Source organism: Pinus tabuliformis, chromosome 3_1, assembly GCF_031772625.1.
Source record: "Pinus tabuliformis cultivar Carrire ecotype Pingquan chromosome 3_1, CPIR1, whole genome shotgun sequence".
Classification (NCBI taxonomy): domain Eukaryota; kingdom Viridiplantae; phylum Streptophyta; class Pinopsida; order Pinales; family Pinaceae; genus Pinus; species Pinus tabuliformis.
The window spans coordinates 121,541,575-121,565,228 of NC_142301.1; the positions used below are offsets into that span (position 1 = coordinate 121,541,575).

At 40.1% G+C, this 23,654-nt stretch overlaps 1 protein-coding gene across 5 annotated transcripts in view; it reads left to right on the forward strand.

Annotated features, from left to right (window-relative positions):
• LOC149186062 (peptidyl-prolyl cis-trans isomerase FKBP16-4, chloroplastic-like) overlaps positions 1-23,654 on the forward strand; it is a 219,715-nt gene that overhangs the window by 154,036 nt on the left and 42,025 nt on the right. For 4 of the 5 annotated variants that reach the window (XM_089410886.1, XM_089410882.1, XM_089410884.1 and 1 more), the window contains exon 6: positions 12,232-12,306. The exons of the other annotated variant lie outside the window; for it this stretch is intronic. In XM_089410886.1, the coding sequence (XP_089267012.1) occupies positions 12,232-12,306 (75 nt within the window). The remainder of the gene's footprint in view (positions 1-12,231; positions 12,307-23,654) is intronic. 5 annotated transcript variants of the gene reach the window in all.

Consider the following 23,654-nt stretch of genomic DNA (forward strand, 5'->3'; position numbering starts at 1 on the left):
TCATCGAGGCTTCTTCCAGCAGCTTCCTTGATTGAAAAGATCTTCAATCCCTTGATCTGCTTCATGTCATCACACCATCATCTCATGGATTCCATAAGTTGGAGTTCTTGTTGAAACACTTGCTTCCTCTCTAGATTAGTGAACCCTTCGATGAGGATTCCATCAGAGAAGTTTTGAGGATCTTGCATATCCCCAACTGGTAGATGTTTTCCTTTTTGATTTGATGTATGATGAGCCATGTCCTAGATGATTCTTTCCTTCAATGTCCACTAAGGTTCCCAAGAGCTATATCCTTCCTGTTTTGTCTGTCATGGATTTGTTCTTCATGATTCCCATGGTGATGTCACGAGCTCTTGTTTCTAATGCTTTCATGATGCCACGATGCATCTTATCATCATTGTCATATCTTATAATAGAAGCTTATGATAGGACCTTTTTATGAGGGATACGATCTTACTCATAGGAGAAATTTGTCACTCTCTCTTTTCTTGGCCCTTTTCTTCAGCTTCCTCCATCTATATGGTGATATGAGCTTCTTTCTATAAACTTTCCATAGCATTGAAATTTAACTATCCTATTCTATCTTGCTTGAGGACCAAACTTGCCTTTCCTTTCTGCCCATGTTTTAGTCCTTTAACCTTCAATAATTTTTGCCATCAACTTTTCTTTCTCTATTTAGCATAGAGACCATAAATTGTTGAATGAGGTAACTTCCTTATCTCATGGATACTTGTTACCTTGATTATCTGTTAGTGCATGATAGATCAATGATGGTTATCTCCCTTCCTAGATATTGTATATGAGACCTTATGAAGATATCCTACATCCTTTGATACCTTTACTTTCATGAAGATCAGTATTCATGCGACCTTCTTCATTGCACCTTCAGAGAATGAGTTTATCATATACATCTCTTTGATGTCTCCAATGTTGCTATATGAGGGGATCTTTCATAAGTATCCCTTTCCATGAATTCAGAGGAGACCTTTTGATATGTTCAATGACTTCAACTACTTAGAGAACTATGTCTATCCTCCTTCTTTATGCAAGGAATATTGATAACCCATCCAACCTATAGATGTCCTTGCAATCATGAAGTCATTTAACCAAACTTGATTATAAAATGAGAAGATACTTGTCATGTGAAGATGAAATCTTCACCTTGCTTCTTTCTTGAATGATCTCCTTCAATGAGATTCTTGCTTGAGCTGCCTAGTACAACTGAGTTCCAAGACTTTCCTTGAGACTTCCTTGCATTGTTCAGCACCAAGCACTGCTGATTTTATAATATGTTGAGATTACTTGATCCCTTGATTGTGAGGGTGTGATATCAAAATCAAGAATTTTGAGAGCATTATCATGATGCTCATCCGAGATGTGGCATTGTTTCTCCTTCCGAAGTGATATCACTGTAATGTATGATGTGATTGTATATCCTTGTGGTCTTGTTGTGATGCTCCTTGTTGGAGTAGAATCTTGTAGATCCTTGTGGTCTTGTTGTGATGCTCCTTGTTGGAGTAGAATCTTGTAGATCCTTGTTTGAGTTGACCAGTGTTGATATTTGGAAATATCGCGATATTTTCGGCAAGCCGAAATATCGTTGACAAAATATCGCGATATATTAGGCTTTCGAAAATATCACGTGATTTCCGAAATATCGCCGATATTTCGGAAAATACCGCGCGACGATGGAAAAAATCGCCCGGTGACAGGCAAAACTTTCCGTGTGGCCTATAAAAATCCGTTTTTGGTTTTTTTCATGTCATTTTATTTTTCTGATCGTTGGAGAAGGAATGTGGTTGCTGCCAAGGAGGGTTTGAACTTTGAACGTTCCATAGCCATTATTGCCAATTTGCCACCAACAACGAAGATTTCTCTAAGCTGCAAGTGCCAAGAACAGTGAGACAATCTCATTCTTCCCTACAATCATTTTGCTTGATTTTTGTTTTCCATTTCAAAATGCAAGGGTTTTAAATTTATCATCATAGTGTGTAGGAGAGAGATGCACTGAAACTCTTTGCAAAACATAGTGAATAGTGATTAATTTTATAGATTCATTAATAAGTGCTGGCATACGTAGTGATGAAGAATCTCCACCCCAAAACTCTACTTTGTCAGTCAGATTGGGCTGCACATTCAACTGATATGGTGCTTGCAAAACACTAAATTTCTCAATCCCACGTTTTGTTTTCTTGCTTGCAACCAGTGGCCGGTGCTCAATATCAAGCACATCTTCTATACAAGCACAATAAATTTATAAAATTTCACATAAAACTTGCAAGCATAGGAAAGTTGATGGGGCTTCTTATCAATTGAGAATCTGAGATGACTCTAGCATCATACCATGCCTGCCAAAGAGGAGTCACATGAGCATTATTTTGAGTATAAGATAGCAAATCATTAAGAAAGAAAGTGGAATCTGTTGCCAAATAATACTGCACTGCTATTTGTAACTTTTAACTTTTAAGTTTGCCTCCTTATCCCTCTCTCTTCCTCACTGTTTCACTTGCAGCTTCGAGAAACATTGTTTACAACTTTACAGTGGTATAATACATCTAAATAGTGGCCAGAAAACTAATTAACAGTCACCATAATATATTGAGAAATCATTTGCATTCATTTGTTACTCAGTGAGTCACTGTTTAGCATTTTTTTCATAAATTTTTAGGATTGACATGCTAGTTTCAGCGTTTGATATGAATGATTTGGATCTCTGGTAATAAGTTAACAATGGTAAAATTTGGCTTCTAAAGTCTCTATAAATTAATGAAGAAATAAATCTAATTCATAAGGAACCTTGTCTGAAAGACTGGTGTCATACAAGTGAATTTTGGAAGACTGTTTGTTGAATACTGAGGTCTGATAATGCACCTATAGCAGTGGTATAATTACGTAACAGTGATATAATAAGTAATATACAGTCACCTCATTTCCTTGGCATATCATTTGCATTGTTAGGCTCTTTCATTGCTTGGCATCTTTGGTTAAAGTGGCAATTATTGCATGATACAAGCTCACTGCCCTCTTAAGTCTGCTCTTTTTTTCATGCCCATTGCAAAATTGCAAATTTGCAAATAATGTAGCAAAAAAAGTTAAAACTGTTTTGTAAAATAATGTGGTTATTTGTAATTTTGCATTACTTATTAAGTTACTAATTCCAATTTTTTTTTTGGTGCCCTAGGTTTCCTTTTGAGTTAGCCCACTACAAAATACAAATATGCCAAAAACCTTGGAACCATTTTGGGAGTATGGGAGCCCTGATGGTGGGATAAATCGTGCATATGTTACATGCAAATTGTGTGGGACCAAGAGACAGGTGGGATTACACGACTGAAATACCATCTTGTTAGACTTAGTGGACATGATGTTGGGGTTTGTACAGTTTCTAGTCCGGAGCTTATACAAAAAGCTCTTGAGGCAATTGATGAAAAGGACAAAAAGAAGGAAGAGGCGGAAAGAAACAAAGTTGAACGTGCAAGTAGATCTTTCGGGATATCTTCTCCTGATTTTGGTGTTGAGGGTAGTGGGCCTAGTGGCCCTAGTGGGAGGGGCTCCACAACTGGCACACCATCACATGCTACTGCTAGTGTGACTGCGAGGTCATCATTTTTTGTTCCATGAACAGGAGCTGGAGCACAACCTGCCATAAAATCGCTTGTTAAAAAGAAGGAGAAGCAAGAAGCAGATAGAGTCATGGGGAGGTGTATTTTCTGGAGCGACTTACCTCTCAGCATCACCAAAACCAATCCATTTTGGCAGCCAATGTGTGATGCTATTGCTGTTGTGGGCCCAGGGTACAAAAGTGCCACATATGAGGAGTTGCGGGGGCCAATTTTTCAAGCAGAAAAACAGGACATCAACTCTAGATTGGCGGAGTTGAAAAAGACATGGGATGTTACTGGATGCACAGTGATGTTTGATGGTTGGACAGATAGGAAGGGTAGGACCCTTCTAAATTTCTTGGTACATTGTCCTAAAGGTACCATGTTTATTAAATCGTTGGATGCATCATAACATATCAAAGATGCAGCAACGATATGTGAGTTGTTAGATGGGTTCATTCGGGAGATTGGTGTGTAGAATGTGGTGCAAGTCATAACATACAATGCAGCTAATTATGTGTCTGCCGACATAATGCTTATGGAGAGGCATCCCACATTGTTCTGGACTCCATGTGCAGCGCATTGTCTCGATTTGTTGCTTGAGGATATGGGGAAACTCTCCTTCATCAAGGAGGCGGTTGATATGGCTAGGAGCATCCCCAAGTTTATTTATAACCATGCTTTTGTTCTTAGCCTTATGAGGAGGTTCACTAGAAACAAGGAGTTGCGGTGTCTTGCCATCACACGTTTTGCCACAACCTTTATTACTCTTCAGTCTTTGCTTCGATGTCAATTCGAGTTGGAGCAAATGTTTGTGTCTGATGATTGGCGTAATTGTAGATACAACAGGAGACTTGATGGGAAAGCCATTGCAAAAATGGTGTACTCTCAGACATTTTGGCATGGAGTAGAAGAAGCATGTGCAGTTAGCGAACCTATAGTAAAGGTTCTTAGATTGGTGGATGGAGAGAAGCCTGCAATGCCTTATTTGTATGAGGGCATGGATAGGGCCAAGGAGGCCATTTGTTCCTATTATGCAGACAAGGGTTCTGCTGGCCTTGATAGGCAGTTGATGTTATGGGATGTGATCGATAGTCGGTGGACAGGGATGCTTCATCGACCCATTCATGCAGCAGCACTCTTCCTCAATCCCGCATTTTCATACAAATGCAACTTTGATTTTGATGGCGAGGTGATGGAAGGGCTCCATTCCTGTATTCAGAGGATGGTACCTGATCTTAAGCTTCGTAGCAAAATCAATCGCGAGATACAGTCTTATCGGGATTGTGTTGGCCTATTTGGCTTTGATGATGCTATTAGGGAAAGGACCCTCTTCATGCCACGTAAGTGACAAGTCATCACTCATTAGAAATTAGAATTTTCAATTTAGAATTTCATTCCTTATAAATTTATAATTTTATTTTTTTAAAATTCAATTATGTAACTTTTATTTGAAAGCTTAATTATGTTTTAAGTTTTTGAATTTTTTATTTCATTATTTTGTTGTAGATATTTGGTGGCGAAGCTATGGTGCAAGGGCACCAAATTTGCAAAAATTGGCCATATGAATCTTGAGTCAAACACGTAGCTCTTCAGGGTGTGAGCGCAATTGGAGTGTATTTGAGAAGATACACGCCAAAAAGCGCAACATGTATAACTTTGAGCTCAAGCCTTCAGTTGAGCAATTACACTAGTTTTATTTGTTATGCTACATATAACTCATGATGATGAGATACTTTTATATATGTGATGTTATTTTGTATTGGTTCTCCACATTTGAGTCCTTGAATGGAGAATTATCGGGGATCAGCAGGATTTGGTATTGCCTTTGATATATCATTTCTATTTGACATCATATATATCAGTGTTTTCTTCATATTTATGTGCCAATGTGTTTATTTCATGTTGTTATTGCTTTATATGTTTAAAAATATGAAAAAATTGAATATATTATGCATTTTTTATGCTTGCCGATATTTTGCTGATATTTTCGCTGATATTGCCGATAAGATATTTTCTGGACCCTGGCCGATATTTTACCGATACCGATATTATCAACACTGGAGTTGACTAGCATGAACAAGGATTTCCTTTGAGATCTTCTAGCATGTGAGAGGACTGCTTCTCGTATTTTTCGAACTTCTCCAAGATGGTGATTTTTGACTTTGAGGTCCTTTGAGTTATCTTGCTTTGTAGACATCTTGATAAGGTTCTTGGTGGCCTTTTTGATGATGACTGTGAAGAAAAGGTTCTTGCTGTTGTAGACTTGAGCCTTCAATCTAGACAAAAACCTTTTAACTTGCTTTGATGCCCTTCTTGAAGACTGATCCTTGTATGTCTCTTTTGCTGCCCTTTCTTTGACTTCAACACCTTAGCTTTGATACCATGTTGAAGAATCTAGGGCAGTTATAATTAATGAGATTCTTCTAGTCATGATAACTATTTGTGAGGTGTTTTCATTTTTCTTCTTATTCCAATCTTCACTTATTATTATTAGTGTGTGTCTTCTTTAGTTCATCAAATAGCTGTCAAAGCAAAGAGACAAGAACACAAGATGTTGGCATTCTACTAGGGCCAAAACCTCTCCCTCTTGGAGAGGAAAACCTGCACAAAATTCTTCTTATAGAGATTCCAATTGACGAATATCAAGACCATGACCCTTGACCTATTGGGCCACTCCAAGACCAAGACACCAATCCTCTTCTTTGTCACTACTAAGATCATCATCATCATAGCTATACCATAACTGCTCCTTGATCTCGATCACTGTTGCACCATGGTTGCTCCTTCATCTAGACTTTCATCACTGCTGTGCGAATGCTACACCTTCATTGAGAACTTGATGTACCACTGCTTCACCTTCACCGAGAATCTTATTACACCAATGAGATCTCCAAAATCTTCATCTTTGTTAGAATCATGGCTATTATCATGCTCACAGTAATGCCAAGGACATACTGTGTCTAGGATATATATACTATACCGAGATCCTTTCTTTACCAGGAATGTCGAGATTATAATTGTATCTTTGTTTGCACTGTGATCTTCACCGAGATTGTAGCCCTGTTCTCCTGGCATCGAGGTCAACTGCAATTATACCGAGACTATATTACAGTGACCCTGTAACTACGCCGAGACTGCAGTGAGGTATGCGAGGAAATCACTGTACTTATCACCGAGATTCTGTACCTTCCTGTAACCATCCGAGATTGCAGACTTGTCCGAGATTTTTCCTTTTTGTGGTGACCCTACACGCCTATTTATAGTTGTTATGTCTCCATAAATAAGCTGACATGTCACAGTGAAAGGATGTGTCTATTATTTGAGCCAAATTGACATTAATATATATTTTGAGGCCGACATAGCTGCTCTTCTTCATCGTTTAGCTTGCAGACTTCTTCTTGTGCTTATCTTGGAGGGCTGTTTAGACTTTGTACACATTACGTATGACATTGACTCTTTGACATCCTAAGGCTCTCAATGGGAGCCACTAAATAAATAGACCTCTTGCTCATGAAACCCATGCAACAAGGAATAATAAATTCATTTTACAAAAATCATAATTACAATGTCATGAAGACCAAACCTAGTTACAGTTTCTTCAACACCCCTCCCCTTGTCCACACTTTGGGTCGAGCCTGGAATAATGCCTCAGAGGTTTATGCAGCTAAAAAGAAAGTTAAAAGCATAATTTGGCTACTTACAATAGGAAATGTACCACAAAATGCGAAAGATGGCCGGGACATAAGATTTTTGTGCATGTGAAAAAGGTAAATATGAGCTATACCCTTTATCATTGTGGCCATCACCCTGGATCCTAGGGCCCTTATGTGTACCCTTTTGCATTATTAAGGAACCCATGATTGTCCCAACCCTTGGTGGGCGATGAACTACCCAACCTTAATGGGGTAATCACTACCATATCATACACATCATGCTGTCATCCCCTGGAGTCCCGAGCAACTAAAAGAAAGAAAAATCAATAAAACGCAAAAGGCATATGAAGAAGGGTGGAAAAACAAAGTCCGGGGTGACTCATGTACCACGATTGCTCCTTCCTACATCCATATACCCATTGTGTGGGCTTCGCCTCATTATAACTACCCTTGTACCATGGCATGTGGCTTGGAGCCTTCCCTGTTGCCCCACTCCATTTCACCATCATTTCACATGACACCTGCCATTTCATGGATGTACCATGGACCTGTTATGCCCTTAGAGGCTAAAACCACCTAATAGGGTCCTTTATTAACCTCTCTTGTTGAGCAAGGAAACAACTATAACCTCTAAAGCCCATTTGGAAGGGCATGCCACTATGAAGTGTCCACTTTTGCCCATGGTTAGCAAGCTTATTTACTCAATTTCACCAATGGATTGTTGTACTATAAGGTGAGGAGACACATTGGATCTTATACAAGATTTCAGATGGATCTCCACTTGGACTTGGTCTCCCTATACAGGGTTTAAGCCCTCTAGAGAGCCATAAAGACACTTGTAGGGTGAGCGTTTGAGAGCCATGGGCCTCCACTATAGCAGAGCATTGATTGTCACGCCATGGGCTTCTTCAACACCACATTCTTCTTGCTCGTCCCCCAGCCATACCAAGATGATGATGCATTTGGACCACATTTCCCATCTGGCCATATACTTTCACCTAACACTTGGCAGTTGATCCAGGGCCCAGATGGGGTGTTGTCTCATCTGGAGAGACATGGGAGGGAATGTGTCATCATTCTAGCCCTTATTGATGGAGCATCGACATGTTTGATCCAGTTGGAGACCCATGAGACCATTGATTGTGCCCCACAACCACTTGGGAGCACCACAAATGTTTTGCTTGAAAACCAAGGGGCCACCCCCTTGGTCATCATTTGGAGAGCCCTCCCCTTCATCATGGTACATGGAGGACTTATATTGGCCTTTCGATGACCCCTTTAGACCATTATTTTATCATTTCGGTCTCATTAGGAAGACTTATTTTATACCTTTGAGCTATTTGGTGGGCTTGGCACCAATAGGGTTGCTATTTTGCACATTAAAACATTTTTAGGGGCTTCATTAGGCTAATTAGGCTATTCAAACTTATGAGAGGCTCATATAAATTGAAGGAGAGTCTCATTTGTAAATGTTCATCACTTGGATTTGGATCTCTCGTAAAAATAATTCAGACCCGCAATTTTAGACGAATTTGGATGTTGGGATGTACTTTGATATTTGGAAAATTTTCATTATCTTTTCTTGGAGATTCTTTTTGCAATGTTGATGGATGGATATACTCTCATTGTCTTGTAAGTGCTCTTTGATGCTATATTTTACCTTTTTAAATGTCTAATGTATGGAATCTCATTTCATGATGTTTAATGTGCTCTAATTCTAATGTAAATTTGTGAGGACATGAAAATTGTTGGAAGAATTGCATGAATTACTCATAGGCAATGATGAAAGAATATTCCTAGAGGTCAATCTTGTGTATTGTATCCTTGAAACTCCATTGAATACTTTCATTGAAGTATAAAATTCTATTGTAGTTGTGTTGTTGCCTCCCTAGGGTTAGTGTAGCTGCATTAGGTCTCCTTGAAGAGCGAAGATCATCAAATCAAAGTAAGCCTTGACTCCATTTTTCCCAATAGGCAGGAACTGGTTTGGAATCCTTTGCGAACACATTAACTCAATGACACATCATTCTTTTCACCTCTTTTCTTTCTCTTTTCTTCGTCCCTTTAAGGGTAAGGAGGTTTTCTGGGGCTTGCTGCAAAATTTTAGAGAGGAGGAATTGTGGGATTCTGTCCAAACATATTTCTTTATTTGTGTCTCCTCTAGTTTTGAACGAACTCTGACGATGGAATTTCAAATAAATTGATGCCCTAGCTATCACGCCAAGAGGGAACCTTAGAGGCTTATCCTTCAACTTAGGGATTCCTTAAAGGCTTTTGCTTGAGTACTTATCGGAGTAATTCTTCAATAACCTTTTCTCTTGACTACCCTGACCTTGGATTTACCTCTATCTCGTTGCATATCTCAACCCTAGGTCTCGTGTAGCCATCTATTACAAGGGTTTTTTCATGGAAAGCCTTACTAGCTTCTCCCAAAGCTTGCACTTTTATTGAGCCTTTCCATTGAATGAGCCGCCTTTCCTCACATCAAGCCTATCCTAGGAACATTTATCTCAAGTGAGGGTTACTGGGACTCCTCCTGTCAGTGAAAATCCGAGAAGAGAAGGGAACATAAGCTGTGGTGACAGTGGGCCTTTGTCCCAAATTGTTGTTGCGCCCTCTAGCTTTAGCCTACAAACTAGGCTTGCTAGTTTGTGCAACAACACGACCTAACTAGGGCTTAGTGCAAATTGGTTAGGAAGAGCAATTTTTGGTCATGGAATGTCTCAACATCAAGGGCCATAGTGTTTTCCTCAAAATCATTCCCTTCGGTGGCCATTCTTCCAGTTTCATCCATAAATGCTCTTGCCCTAGGATAAAACCCTAGTTTGGTTATAGCTTCAACTTGAGGGCTTGTTGAAAGTTACATGTGCCTTTACCTTGCCAACACTCACTATTGGAAACCTTTTCTTGGCTCCTTGACCTTGGGTCATCCCAACTCTCAACCTATTAACCAAACCCTAGGTCTTGCATTGCCTCAATTTGGGCTCTCTAAGGAAAGCAAATTGCTTCTTCTTTATTATTGGAGCCTTGTATCTAAGTTGTGCCTTTCTCTTAGAAGCCTCATAGTCATCTTATACCTTGAAAACCTAAAATATCCTTTGTAGGGGATCTTATATCATGACTCCTCCCATTGGTGAAAGTACATAAAGAGCAGGGGGTAGTGGCGGTGGTGACAATGAGCTACTACCTTGTCGTTGTCACTTGGTCTAGTGATAGCCTTGTAGGGTAGCCCTATACAAGGCTTGCCAGATTTTGTGGCAACATGCATCATTCAACACCACCCAATTTTGATGAAATTACCTAATCCAAGATTTAAAATACGGCATGAAAAGCTTAGCATGTCTAATCAATGATTTTAGTTGGACTGAAGGGTACATTTTTGCTAAGGCCACAACAAAGGAGTTCAAGAAGCGATATCACTAACATTGAAGTACATAAAGGGCTTGGTGCTCTTGATTAACTACCAATTCCATACCCTCATATACGATAGAATATAATGAAAATGATACAATCCTACTAATCCTAAGTTCCTGAAAACTGTGAAGTCTGTTGAATTTTGAATGTGATATGGAATTCTACTTTCTCCATATGAAGCTCAATGAGGTTGAAATCACTTTGAAACATCCTGAAACAATTAATGGTAATGTTAAAAATTTAAGTGAAAGGATGAAAATGAAAGATAAAGGAAATTTTAAAAATTTAAGTAAAAGGATGAAAATGAAAGATAAAGGAAATTTCACTTTTACATTACCATTAATTGCCAACATTGTGGTGCAAACTGAGAGTGAAATATTCTCTCAAAGAAAAAATTCTGGTATTAGAGGTTTTCTAGAAGTCTCATTAATTCATAATTAACCTCCAATTAGACATTTAAACCAAAAATGTGGGTCTCAACAATTAAACCGAGGAAAAATTGGACAAATTTCATTTGGAATTGCATTGTACAGATGTTGAAACGTGTTTCCCACATGTGAAACATGTTTCAAGTATGTTTTAGCATATTGATACTGAAACATGGCTGGTATGTGGGGGGTGGAACATGTTTCCTGCAACATAGGTTTCAGCACTGGTCTCTATCGTCTCTGAGGGTATGGGATTGACATTTATTCAAGAGCGCGAAGCCCTCTATCTATGGCCATGTTGGTGTTGTTCATGACCTTAATAAAAATGTACCTTTTACTTGAGCTAAAACCCCTGATTGGGCATGTTAAGATATCCGTTTCATTTTTATGCTTGGATTAGCCAATTTCATCAAAATTGGAGGGTGCTGACTTGAGCAACAACAAGGTGGTTGGGCTTGGATCTATAAATAGCACCAAGCACTAGTACTGATGTCCTTTGAGGATTGAGGCAATGGCCAGAGGACTAGACGGTGCCACTGATGATGAGGATCCCAATATAGGCAATGATTTTGATGATATGTAATTATTTGTTGTAGGATGATGGTTTTTGGACTGTAGAAGCCATTTACAGCTTTGATGTTTATGCATTTTGTTTCAGACATGTAGCACACTTGTGCATTTTGCTATATTCACCCATACATGCCACATACATGAGCAAAATTTGCATTTTTGGTGTCTAGTCATTTGTATTTACATTGATGTACACACATATTTCATGTATTTTTGAGTAGGCTGATTCTTCAACCCAGTTTTCTGGACAGTTCCAATGCAGTTGTGGTCTGACCCTCCCACAATTCTGGTTCAGGTTCTGAGAAATATGCTCCCATAATGAAGTGAATATTGGTTTTTCTGAAGTTTTTTTTTTCACAGGAATTCACTCATTAGATTTGTAAATTCCTTCCACCTTTTGATATATAGGTATCTAATAATGTATAGTAGGCTCACTTGCTTGGATCATGTTGCTTAATTTGAACCATTTTAACATTACCTAATGTGGACTGGTACAGTCTATTCTAGTTTTGGTATATCGATACATATATATCATTTGTTAATTTCAGTTTATGTGGGCAGGTACACTATGTAGCCAAATGGAAAGGTATCACTTTCATGACTAGCAGGCAAGGCATGGGTATTACTGGTGGCACTGTAAGTAAAGACCATTATATCCTATTCCTGACTTGACGGTATCTGAATTCTGAGCATTTAATTGAAGGTAAGGGATTTGGTCAGTGATCCATCTATTAAGTACATATTGCACTTACAGAAGCCACATGCTCTACAATTTGGTGTGGAGGAGATATCCATGTCATGTGCGTAATACTAATAAATAAAAATGAAGGGAAAAATAATATTTTTTAAATTATTATAATGTCAAAAAAGCTAACATAGTTATTTTATTTGTTATATTTAAATAACTATAAACTAATATAAATCTAAATCTATATAGACTTAGATCTATTAAACATCTAAACAAATTTAAAAATGACAACCTCAATATTTATTAAATACTATATAATGACACAAAACATGTAGCTTGTGCCAGTGTTCAAAATATCGGTATCGACAAAATGTCGGCAAGGGTCCAAAAAACATTTTATCGACAATATCAGCAAACATAAAAAATGCATAATATATTCATTTTTTCCGGATTTTTAAACATATAAAGATAAGATAAGATAAGATAAGATAATTTTATTAATGTCCAACAAATGACCATAATAGGTCAACGGGACTGTCGGTTACAATGATTACAGCATGCCAAGCTGGTGGACCAAACAGTCCCCTTTAACATATACAATGACACAAAACATGTAGTTTGTGCCAGTGTTCAAAATATCGGTATCGGCAAAATGTCGGCAAGGGTCCAAAAAACATCTTATCGACAATGTCGGCAAACATAAAAAATGCATAATATATTCATTTTTTCCAGATTTTTAAACATATAAAGATAAGATAAGATAAGATAATTTTATTAATGTCCAACAAATGACCATAATAGGTCAACGGGACTGTCGGTTACAATGATTACAACATGCCAAGCTGGTGGACCAAATAGTCCCTCTTAACATTTCTATTAAAAAGTAGAAAATACATCTATAATCCAAGTAAATGTAAATGTAGAAGCTAGAAGCTCTCGGCTTCGAAACAAGGCACTATGATGACGCAAAAAAGGAGAAGAAGAAGAAGGGGGGAAGGAGTCTCCTGTCCTGTTCCTACTCCTAACATCAGAGGTCGAGAGAAGAAAACTGAGAGAAGCTTGTCAAAGTCTGCTGTCCTGTGGGCATACTGGGCTGTCGCTGCTGTTGCCTGGAGGTTCTAGGGCGCCTCCCAAGGGTGGTGGATCCAATCCTGGAGCGCTGGTGCAGTCTGGTCGATCGACCCCCTCGGGGCCACACTGATCTGGTCTCAGTGTCTGTGGGTCAATCAATGGTTCTTTTGGTTCCCCGCGCTGATGGTAGCGCCCTAAAGAAGTCCGTGATCTTCTGCGTGGTGTCCAATTTGGTGGGGGGCTAAAGAAAACGGGCCTGAAATCTGAAGGCCTCCTGGAGATAAAGTGCAAGGCATCTTGGGTCAACATATCTGAGGAAGCTGGTCAAAGTCTGAGAAGACCTGAAGAGACAATGGAGACGACCTTGAATCTCGTATTAAGCAAGGCATCCGAAGATGAAGTGTGTCTCTGTCTCTATCTCCTGTAAGTGACAAAGTTGGTAAATCCTATCTGCCCTATCGATGTGGTGATCTGTCTCCACCCGGAGACTGTGAGACCCAACTCTGAGCTGCCTGAGGGCGATTCTAAGGGCATGCATCCAATGCTAGAACGTGTATTGGGGTCTGATGATGAGCCTATCCCTGATCTCCAGGCAATGCTCCGCGTAGAAGGCCATTTTTGGACGCAACCCATTGGGAGGATTGGTCCATGTAGTCTGAATGTATCGTCTGTAAATATCCTCCTTAATGATTTTATTCAGCTCTTGCTGATTGGGGAGGAGGTGGCCTGGAGCATTTAGAGAGTACTAAAAAGGAGGGAGATGGTCAATCTAGATTCCTGAAGCCTCTAGAACAATGTTGCACGAAGCGCCCCCCCGGTTCCAAGCCCGAAAGCGTGTCCCGTGCGAAATTGCTTAGGAAGCTTCGCCGAAAGCGCGCTTCCGAATTTTTTTGCCGCTTCCTTGACTTTTCGGAAGCGCGCTTCTAGACCCCCGAAGCGTGCTTTGTACGGCACTTCGGTAGTCCGAAGCGTGGCGCTTCTATACGATTCCGGAAAAGCGCCGCGCTATTTAGAAAATCTTTTTTTTTCAATTTTTTTTCTAATTTTAGGTGAGTTTGCTTGTTGGGGGTGGGTCCACCTTGGGTTAGGGTGAGGAATGAAGGCAAAAAAAATATAAATATAGTAGATGCTCCCTCATGGTAATGTTAAATTCTTAAAGTAAAAGGATGAAAATGAAAAATAAAGGAGAATCATCCTTTTACTTAAATTTTTAACATTACCATGAAATGAGTCAGGATGTTTGAGAGTGGTTCCAGCCTCATTGGACTTCATATGGAGAAAATAGAATTTCATATCCTATTCAAAATTCAGCAGACTTAACAGTTTTCAGGAATTCAGGATCAATGGGATTGTGGCATTTCATTAGATTTTATCAAGTATGAGGGTATGCGATTAGCATTTAATCAAGAGCACCAAGCCCTATATGTACCCTAGTGTTGGTGGTGTTAATTGTTGAACTCCTTTGTCACGCGGCACGCCCTTAGCAAAAAATTACCTTTCAATCAAGTCAAAATCATCGATCAAGCATGTTAAGCTTTTTCTACCATATTTCAAGTCTTGAATTAGGTAGTTTGATCAAAATTGGGCAATGTTGACTAATATCCCTAGACAATCGAGGTAGAGGCAAAGGCTGGACAAGAGGAGAAGAATCTAGATTCTAGATGGTTGATGCTCGAATAATTAATCATTAATGTACAATGGATGCTATATCTATCTTGATTTATGCAAAAATATGCATGTTTTCATGTCTTCTACAACTAATTTGGTATTTGGGATGTTTGTTTTGAGTATAAATGCAAAAAAATATAAATATATATATATATATATATATATATATATATATATATATATATATATAGCAGACGCTTCGCTTCCTAGATTTTTGGAAAATGACGCTTTTGCGTCCCTGCTTCGTGCAACATTGCTTCAGAAGTTCTGTCACACCGGTGTACCAACATTTGGATCGACCTATTTGCATACGGGCGATGTTCTCCGAGGAGCAATATGCTAAATATGGGTATCTTTCACGACCCTTCCTTGCGTCTGCCAGGCCTCGGAGCCTGTGCAGGAGCGACACTAACTTGAAAATCACCTCTAGGCGGAAAGGTTGAGCCCCGAACTCTGCTAGAATGATGTGCCGAGGAACTGTCTGCTTGCACCTAATGAAACGACGCAACAAGAGGGTCTGGACCCGCTCCACTGAAGCCCAATCTAACTCTAGGACAGAAGGACCCCAAATCTTTGAGCCCTAAAGCACTGTGGGGCGAATCAAAGTGTCCATGATGCTCATTTTGGACGAGATGTCCTGGAAATGGTGTCGGAAACACTGCCTCTCCAGAAGGGCTAGGGAGCCATACCCTTTGTTATTTTGAGGTTGAAGAGCTGGCCGTAGGCTGAAGCGAGGCCCTGAAAACTGAACTCCCAAATATGAATAGGTGCTGACAATATATCTCTTCTCCTTTAAATAGGAAGTGGAAGTCTGAGGTTTTCTTTACTCCATTGAAGATAATCACTTTGGTTTACCCAAGTTCACAGTTAGATGCCTCCGGTCACAAAAAGCTGCGAGAGCATCCAGCTGTCTCTGAAGGCCTTCTTGGGAGGAGGCAATAAGGAAAATATCGTCTACAAAGAGGAGGATGGAAATCAGGACCTGGTGAAGAAGACACCCATCTGTATCCTGGATATGCTCCCAGAGGAAGGACTCAAGCTCATTGATATAGATCCCGAATAAAGTAGGAGAAAGGGGGCATCCTTGCTTGACTCTAATGGTACTTCGGATGAAATCCGACATTCCTTCGACTGTGCGGAGACGGGCAAGGATGGCCTCATAGAGGCGCATGATAGCTGTCAAAAGAGTCAAGCAAATGCCAATCTCTCTTAGTCTCTAGAAAAGATCTTCCCTCGGGATTGAGTCAAAGGCCTTCCGAAAGTCTACAAAGCAGCAATACACTTTAGAGGATCGATGCCTAGCCTCCTCGATCACCGCAAGAAGAAATAACAACATGAAATAAACACATTGGCACATAAATATGAAGAAAGCACTGATATATATGATGTAGTGGATGTAAACTAAAATGATACATCAAAGACGATACCAAATCTTGTTGATCCCTGATAATTGTCCAATCAAGAACTCAAATGTGGAGAACCAATACAAAATAACATCACATATATAAAAGTATCTCATCATCATAAGTTATATGTAGCAAAACAAATAAAACCAGCAGCTATCTATCTGAGATCAGTGCCCTCTCCCCCTTTTACAGGAAAACATGATGGGCTGTTTGCTAGACTTGCCCCTAGCAAAAGGCCCTGCCCCTGCACTTAATGTCAAATAATGACTGTCAGGTATGACGCTGTGCTCTCCTATATGTTGATTTGGGGTAGCATCGGATGTGCTCTAGCCATGAAAATGGGTGGAGGGGCTAAAGCACATGAGATCTCCAAGACCCAGAAATGGTTTGGGGAAATTCTATCCGGTGAAGGAGATATTAAAATAATTAATATTTTTAATGGGTTCCTAAGTCTAAACTTAGGAAAATAAAAATATTAATGGGTATTAATATAAAACTGGGTTAGAAGGTTCTAAATGACATGGATCAAGTTAAATTTAATCTTAGCTTTTGATTAGAGATGTAATCTCGGTCGTTGAAGACTCAACAAAAAAGTATAAAAGGAGGCTTGAGGGTCAGTTGGAGATACACCAGAGTGATCAGTCAGTTCGATTTTCTAGAGTGGAGTGATCAATATTGCAGCGAGGGGCAGTGAGTGCAAGGTAGAGAGGCAGAGATAGTGCCGGAATACTAGTGCAAAGGCAGAAAGGCAGATGCAGAACTAGTGGAAGCCACGCAGAGGCCAATAGTGACTACGTAGAGGTCCAGAGGGCTTGCATGATTGACGCAGAGGCTGCAGAAGTGATGCAAAGGGCCAGATAGGTTGCGCAGAGCCTTAGAAGGCTGACATAGAGGGGTTTAGGATGACGCAGAGGCTAGGAGGGCTTATGTAGTGCCTCAGAGAGGCGCTGGAGAGGGTTTCGTGGAGCAGACTTTCAGAATATCTGCTTTCGAAGAGAGGTATTACTGCCAAATTTTTTTATCTCTGTCAGGTGGGCCAGTTTGGCACCCAGTGTACTCAAGAAAAGATGCTTAATAATAAAACCCTTAGAACTGCTGCACCGGTTTTCCCAAGTTGGGTTTTACCGAGGACGATTGCCAAAAATAACAGTGTCTCTTATGTGTTTGTCTATTTCTTTTAGCTGTTGATCTGTAGATGGTTGAGACTGTATTGTGTTTATTTCAATATTTACATGATTAAATAACTTGTTAGTAATTAAACAAGTAGGTGAAATAAACCAAAGAATACAGAAATTTTTTAATAGGTAATACTTAGAAATTTCAACACTATATCTATAGCAGATGGTGCTAACGTTGATTCTCCCACAGTTTCCTCCTTCTCCTCCTCTTCCTCTTGCTCCTCCTCCTCATGCTGCTCCTCCCCTGATTCCTCCTCCTCCTGCTGCTCCTCCCCCGATTCCTCCTCCTCTTGTTGCCCCCCCTGTTCTAATGGTTCCTCTGGCTCTAACCATGCAGGTGACTCCTCCATGATGGGCACCTCAGACTCCACCCTCCACTGAGACAATACATCAATATTGTCTAAGGAAATTGCATCTGAATCCATTGGTGTTTCTATTTGCTTCACTCGAAGTCAGAGATTGTAATGCACATACACTAAATCTTTGTGGCGTGAAAACTCCAACCTGTAAGAATGTCAAAAAAACTAATGAGTCTTGACTCTTGACACTTGAGGGTCATAAATTAAAATTACAATAAATGTAATTGCTCAACTGAAGGCTGAAGCTCAAAGTTATACCTGTTGTGCTTTTTTGAGTGTATTTTCTCAAATACACTCCAATTGCGCTCACACCTTGAAGAGCTACATGTTTGACTCAAGATTCTTATGGCCAATTTCTGCAAATTTGGTGCCCTTGCACCATAGCTTTGCCACCAAATATCTACAACACAATAAAGAAATAAAGAAGTCAAAAACTTAAAACATAATTAAACTTTCAAATAAAAGTCACATAATTGAATTTTAAAAATCTAGAATTATAAATAAGTAAATTCTAAATTGAAAATTCTAATGAGTGATGACTTGTCACTTACGTGGCATGAAGAGGGTCCTTTCCCTAATAGCATCATCAAAGCCAAATAGGCCAACACAATCCCGATAAAACTATATCTTGCGATTGATTTTTCTACGAAGCTCAGGATCAGGTACCATCCTCAGAATACAAGAATGGGGCCCTTCCATCACCTCGCTATCAAAATCAAAGGCGCATTTGTATGAAAATGTAGGGTTGAGGAAGAGTGTTGTTGCATGAATGGGTCGATGAAGCATCCCTGTCCACCAACTATCAATCACATCCCCTAACATCATATGTCTATCGAGCCCAGTAGAACCCTTGTCTGCATAATAAGAACGAATGACCTCCTTGGCCCTATCCATGCCCTCATACAAATAAGCCATTGCAGGCTTGTCCCCATCTACTAATCTCAAAACCTTTACTTAGTACTATAGGTTCACTAACTGAGCACACTTCTTCAACTCCCTACCAAAATGTGTCAGTGTACACCATTTTTGCAATGGCTCTCCCGCCCTGTCTCCTGCTGAATCTACAATCACGCCACTCATCAGAAACAAACATTTGCTTCAACTTAAACTGGCATCAAAGCAAAGACTGAAGAGTAATACAGTTTGTGGCAAAATGTGTGATTGCAGGACACCGCAACTCCTTGTTTCTAGTGTATCTCCTCATGAGGCTAAGAACAAAAGCATGGTTATATATAAACTTGGGGACGCTCCTAGCCATATCAATCACCTTCTTGATGAAGGAGAGTTTCCCCATATCCTCAAGTAGCAAATCGATATAATGTGATGCACATGGAGTCCAGAACAATGTGCGGTGCCTCTCTATAAGCACCCTACCAGAAGACACGGAATTAGTTGCATTATCTGTTATGACTTGCACCACATTCTGCACACCAATCTCCCTGATGAACCCATATAACAACTCACATATCATTGTTGTATCTCTCAGATGTGTTGATGCATCCAATGATTTAATAAACATGGTACCTTTAAGACAATGTACCAAGAAATTTAGAAGGGTCCTACCCTTCCTATTGGTCCAACCGTCAAACATCATTGTGCATCCAGACACTTCCCATGTTTGTTTTGTGAAAATTTCTAACTCGAAATTCTATTGCAGCAATTAATTTATTTCACCTACTTATTCTTCACAATAAGTTATTTACAAAATCCCCTCAGCAAACATTAAAATAAATTCTAGTGCAATTATTACATAATTACACAAAGAAAAAATACATGCACAAGAACCAATCACATCAACACAGTTGTTTTTGGACAATTGTCCCCAGAAAAACCCAATATGGGAAAACTAGTGCAGCAGATGAGGGTTTTATTAATCTTCATCAACAATTGTTTTACAAGGAATGATTTTACAGAGAAAATGAGAGAAAACACCTGAGGCTTTCCCTTGGAAACTTTCTGACACTCTGCGTGGTTCTGCGTCCCTCTACGTTAGCCTGCGTGACAACTGCGTCTCCCTTACACCGTGTCTCCATCTACGTTGTCTCTCAATACCCCTGCATCACCTCCTCCTCAGTCCCTGACTGCTATTGATGCCCTCCTCTTCTACACCCTGCAACTCTCCCTTTGAAATCGATCTCCTTCGCCTTGAGAATCGATTTTCCTCTGGATACTGAGTATCTGCCGGTGTGTCTCCAAATGATCCTCAAGTCTTCTCTTATACTTTTCTTGTTGATGAATCAACAACCGAGATTAAGTCACTAATCAATGACTAAGATTAAAACAGAGTTGATCCTTGTCTCTTAGAAGCTTCTCACCCATATCTTTATTAATTCTCATTAATATTTTTATTTTACTAAGTTTAGACTTAGGAACCCATTAAAAATATTAATTATTTTAATAACTCCTCATCCTGTTGGAATTTCTCCAAACGATTTCTGGGTCTTGGAGATCTCATGTGTTCTAGCCCCTCCACAAAATTTCGGAGCTAGAGCATATCCGATGCTACCCAAAATCAACACTCCCTCTTAGCGAGGAATCTGCTCTAGCAATGCTTCACCATAGAAGCATCACACTGATCCTCCGCATCGGTCCTCTGCGCTGATGCTTGGCTTGCTGCCCCACATCCACTGCACTGCTGCCCATGACACTGCCATTGCCACTGCTACATCTGCACTGCAGCGCCTTTTCAACATGCTACAACATGCTGCCCATAGCACTACCACTGCTAACTGTTGCACTGCAACTCCTGATACTTATCCATTTCTGCTACTAAAATGGATTCTTCGCCATCCCCATCTTCTCCTTGAAATAAACAAACTTTGTTATACTTAGAGCCTTGGTGAGGATGTCTGGCACTTGTTCTCCTGTAGGAGTGCACCTCAACTCTACTGCCCCTCGTTGGACAAAGTCTTTGACAAACTGACACTTGATATCAATGTGCTTCGACTGATCATGAAATACTGGATTCTCAGAGAGCTTGATGCAACTCTGATTATCACAGAAAATCCTGGTCGCTTCCATCCTTCTCCTGAATAGATTCGGAAGCATTTTCTTAAGCTATATGGCTTCGCACGAAGCTGTGCTAGTTGCCATATATTCTACTTCAGCTGAGCTCAGAGCCACGGATTTTTGTTTCCTACTACACCAGGAGGTCATTCCTGATCCAATGTTGAAACAGTACCCAGTTGTACTTTTCCGATCTATTGAACTTCCAGCCCAATCTGCGTTAGTGAACCCACTCAGCCTGATGTCATTGCCTTGGGTGTACAATAGTCCATGCTCGACTGTTCCTTGTATATACCTGAGAACATGTTTGGTTGCTGCCCAGTGTGCCCTCTTGGGTTCCACCATGAACTGACCGAGGGTGTTGACAATGTAACAAATGTCTGGCCTGGTATTGACCAGATACATCAGGGACCCTATAAGTTGCATGTACAAGGTGGGATCAATGTTGTTATCTTCTGATGCATCAATCTTCTTCCAGTTGGTGATCATTGGAGTAGCCATAGGTCTACAGTCTTGTATCCTAAATCTCTTCAAGATCTCTATAGCATATCTCCCTTGTCCAAGGAAGATCTCACCCTTTTGCTGCCAAACTTCCAACCCCACGAAATAATGCATCTTGTCCCAAATCCTTCATGTCGAATTCTATGGTTAGGTTCTTCTTGCAGTCTTTGATGAGCCTGGATGATCCTGTCAGGAAAAGATCATCCACATATAACACCAGGATTAGAGGCTCATTCTCTACGACAAGATAGTAGAGATTAGGATCTGCGTCACTCTTGACGAACCCCATCTTCTGCAAGTAGCCATCAATTCGATCGTACCATGCTCTAGGTTCCTGTTTAAGCCCATACAAGGCTTTCTTTAATCTGCATACATGATATTTCTTCTCATGTGTCTCAAAACCCTCTGGCTGTTCAATGTATACTTCTTCTTCTATCACCCCGTTCAAGAATGTCGTCTTGATATCCATCTGGTGAATCTCCCACCCCATCTGTGCTGCAAGGGATATCATGGTTCTAATAGAAGTATACTTGGCTACTGGGGCGAAGGTTTATTCGTAGTTTGTCCCTTCCTTCTGAGCATACCCCTTAGCCACAAACCTGGCTTTGTATTTCTCCACATTGTCGTCTGCAACATATTTGACTTTGTAGATCCATCTCGAACCTACCACTGACCTGTCTTGAGGCCTAGGTACCATTTCCCAGACATCATTGACCATTATAGAACTGTATTCCTCCACCATAACATCTACCCATACTTGATGCTAAACGACCTCTTGAAAACTAGAGGGTTACCCAACCTGAGCTACTAGGGCTTGGTATCTGTCTAGCTGTCTTTGCTTCCTTTTATCATTCCTGGGTGCACCAATGAAGTCCTCTGCATCCCGTAGAATCTGTCAGAGTTCCCGACTCATTCTTCCACTGGTAGTGGGTACATCTATCAGGTCTTCCTCTTCCTAAGATTCCTCTTGTTCTGGAGCTTTGTCTTTAGGAGAATTGCTAGTACTAGTTTCTGCTGGTCGAAGTGGTTGGACCAACGGATCGTCTTTTTACTACTCCTCGGAAGACATTTCTCGGGATTTCCTGAAAGTTCTGTCCTCCATGAAATTTACATTCCGTCGAACTACTACCTTCCTACTCCCTGGAAAATAGACTCTATATGCCTTAGCATTCTTGCTATATCCCACAAGATATCCTTTCTCAGCAATTTGATCTAATTTCTTTCTCTTTTCTTTGGGTATACGGCAATACGCCAAATTACCAAATATCCTAAAATCACTGACTTTAGGTGTCTTCCCGGTGAAGACCCTTTCCAGAGTGATTTTTCCCAATGCCCTGTATGGAGTTATGTTCTGGACATAAATTGTTGTGCTGCATGCTTCCGCCCATAGGAATTTGGGCATATCCTGATCATACAACATTTCCCTAGCTGCTTCCACAATAGTCCTGTTTTTCCTTTTTGCTATTCCATTCTGTTCCAGATTGTAGAGCGCTGTCCACTCTCTTCTGAGGCCTTCCCTAGCGCAAAATCAGTGAAGTCCTTGTCAACGTACTCTCCACCATTGTCTGAGCGCAATACTTTTATCTTCTTTCTTGTCAAATGCTCTACTAGATCCTTGAGCTCTTTGAATCGACCAAAAACTTCATCCTTGCTTTTTAGAAAGTAGATCCAAGTCTTCCTGGAATGTTCATCGATGAAGGTGATGAAGTATTTGGCACCACTAAGAGCTTTTGTGGACATAGGTCCACAGATGTTTGAGTGTATCAATCCTAAAACACTTTGAGCTCTATTGTTACTTCTGGAAAACATTGCTTTGGCATACTTGCCTAGAGCGCACTCTCTGCATACATCATCTCATTTGGTATTTAATTTTGGAACTCCTGATATTGTTTTCCTGAAAATTCTCAAAGCCCCATGGTGTAAGTGTCCCATCATCCTGTGCCATAGTTCATTCAAATCTTTATCTCCATTGCTGCCTATCAGTGCCATTGGAGGTTCTAGCTGTAATCTATACAACCTATTACTTTTGATTCCAATCTGGGCCTTCCTTCTCCCACTTGGGTGTTTGACATATACTTTCTCCTTAATGAAGAAAACGTCATAGCCT